The following is a 703-nucleotide window of genomic DNA, read 5'->3' as shown; positions in this document are numbered from 1 at the left end:
CCCCATCCCCACACTGAGGACCGGGGTGGGCATGAAGGCGATGGGGGTTGGGGCCGGTGCTGCCCACGGGCTCTCACCTTGGTCGTCGAACGCGTGGGTCAGCTCGTGCCCCATCACCACGCCGATGCCGCCAAAATTAAGGGCTCTGTGGGGCCATGGGAGACAGAGCCAGGTAAATGCAGGGGGATGATGCTGTCGAAGCTCCCGCCGTTGCCCACGCCCCCCCCGCCTCTGCAGCCTGGGCACCCTGTCTGTGTCTGAGGCTCCTGGCAAGACTGCTCCAGCTGACACCTAGCTGGAACACTGGTGGACTGTGGACTGCAGGGTGCAAAGCTGGAGGGACCCTCGTGCACTCAGGGCTTTGCTTCGTGAGTGTGGGGGGGCTCTGTGGGGTGCTGGCCCTAATCCATCCCGCGATCTCCCACTCCCAAAAGATGCCCCATGCCGGCAGGGAAAACGATCCCGTTCTTGGTGGGCAGGTAGTAGGCGTTCACGGTCTGCGGGGTCATGCTCCACCTGGGGCAGGGAGGTGGGACAGGGGACAGGCAGGGATGTGTCCCCTCTCCCCCCTGCCCCAGACCCCTCCTGTGGCATGGCCCACCCCTCTCCCCCCTGCCCCAGCACCCTCCTGTGCCATGTCCCACTGCAGGTCCCCTGTGCTGCCCTGCCCAGGGCTGGCACTGCTGCCCCCACCCCATGATCA

At 66.1% G+C, this 703-nt stretch overlaps 1 protein-coding gene across 1 annotated transcript in view; it reads right to left on the bottom strand.

Moving 5' to 3' along the window:
* Positions 1 to 77: 77 nt before the first annotated feature.
* The window catches only part of ECE2 (endothelin converting enzyme 2), a gene marked incomplete at its 3' end in the record, with an annotated part of 4,528 nt that continues 3,902 nt past the window's right edge, over positions 78 to 703 (bottom strand). Inside the window, exons 13-14 of the mRNA XM_010134014.1 lie at positions 439 to 516; positions 78 to 145 (exon numbers count right to left, since the gene is read on the bottom strand). Of these exons, the coding sequence (XP_010132316.1) occupies positions 78 to 145; positions 439 to 516 (146 nt within the window). The remainder of the gene's footprint in view (positions 146 to 438; positions 517 to 703) is intronic.

The sequence above is a fragment of the Buceros rhinoceros genome, unplaced genomic scaffold, assembly GCF_000710305.1.
Source record: "Buceros rhinoceros silvestris isolate BGI_N320 unplaced genomic scaffold, ASM71030v1 scaffold22820, whole genome shotgun sequence".
NCBI classification, from domain to species: Eukaryota; Metazoa; Chordata; class Aves; order Bucerotiformes; family Bucerotidae; genus Buceros; species Buceros rhinoceros.
The sequence above is the reverse complement of the archived record's forward strand: the minus strand, read 5'-3'. Positions and strand labels throughout refer to the sequence as shown.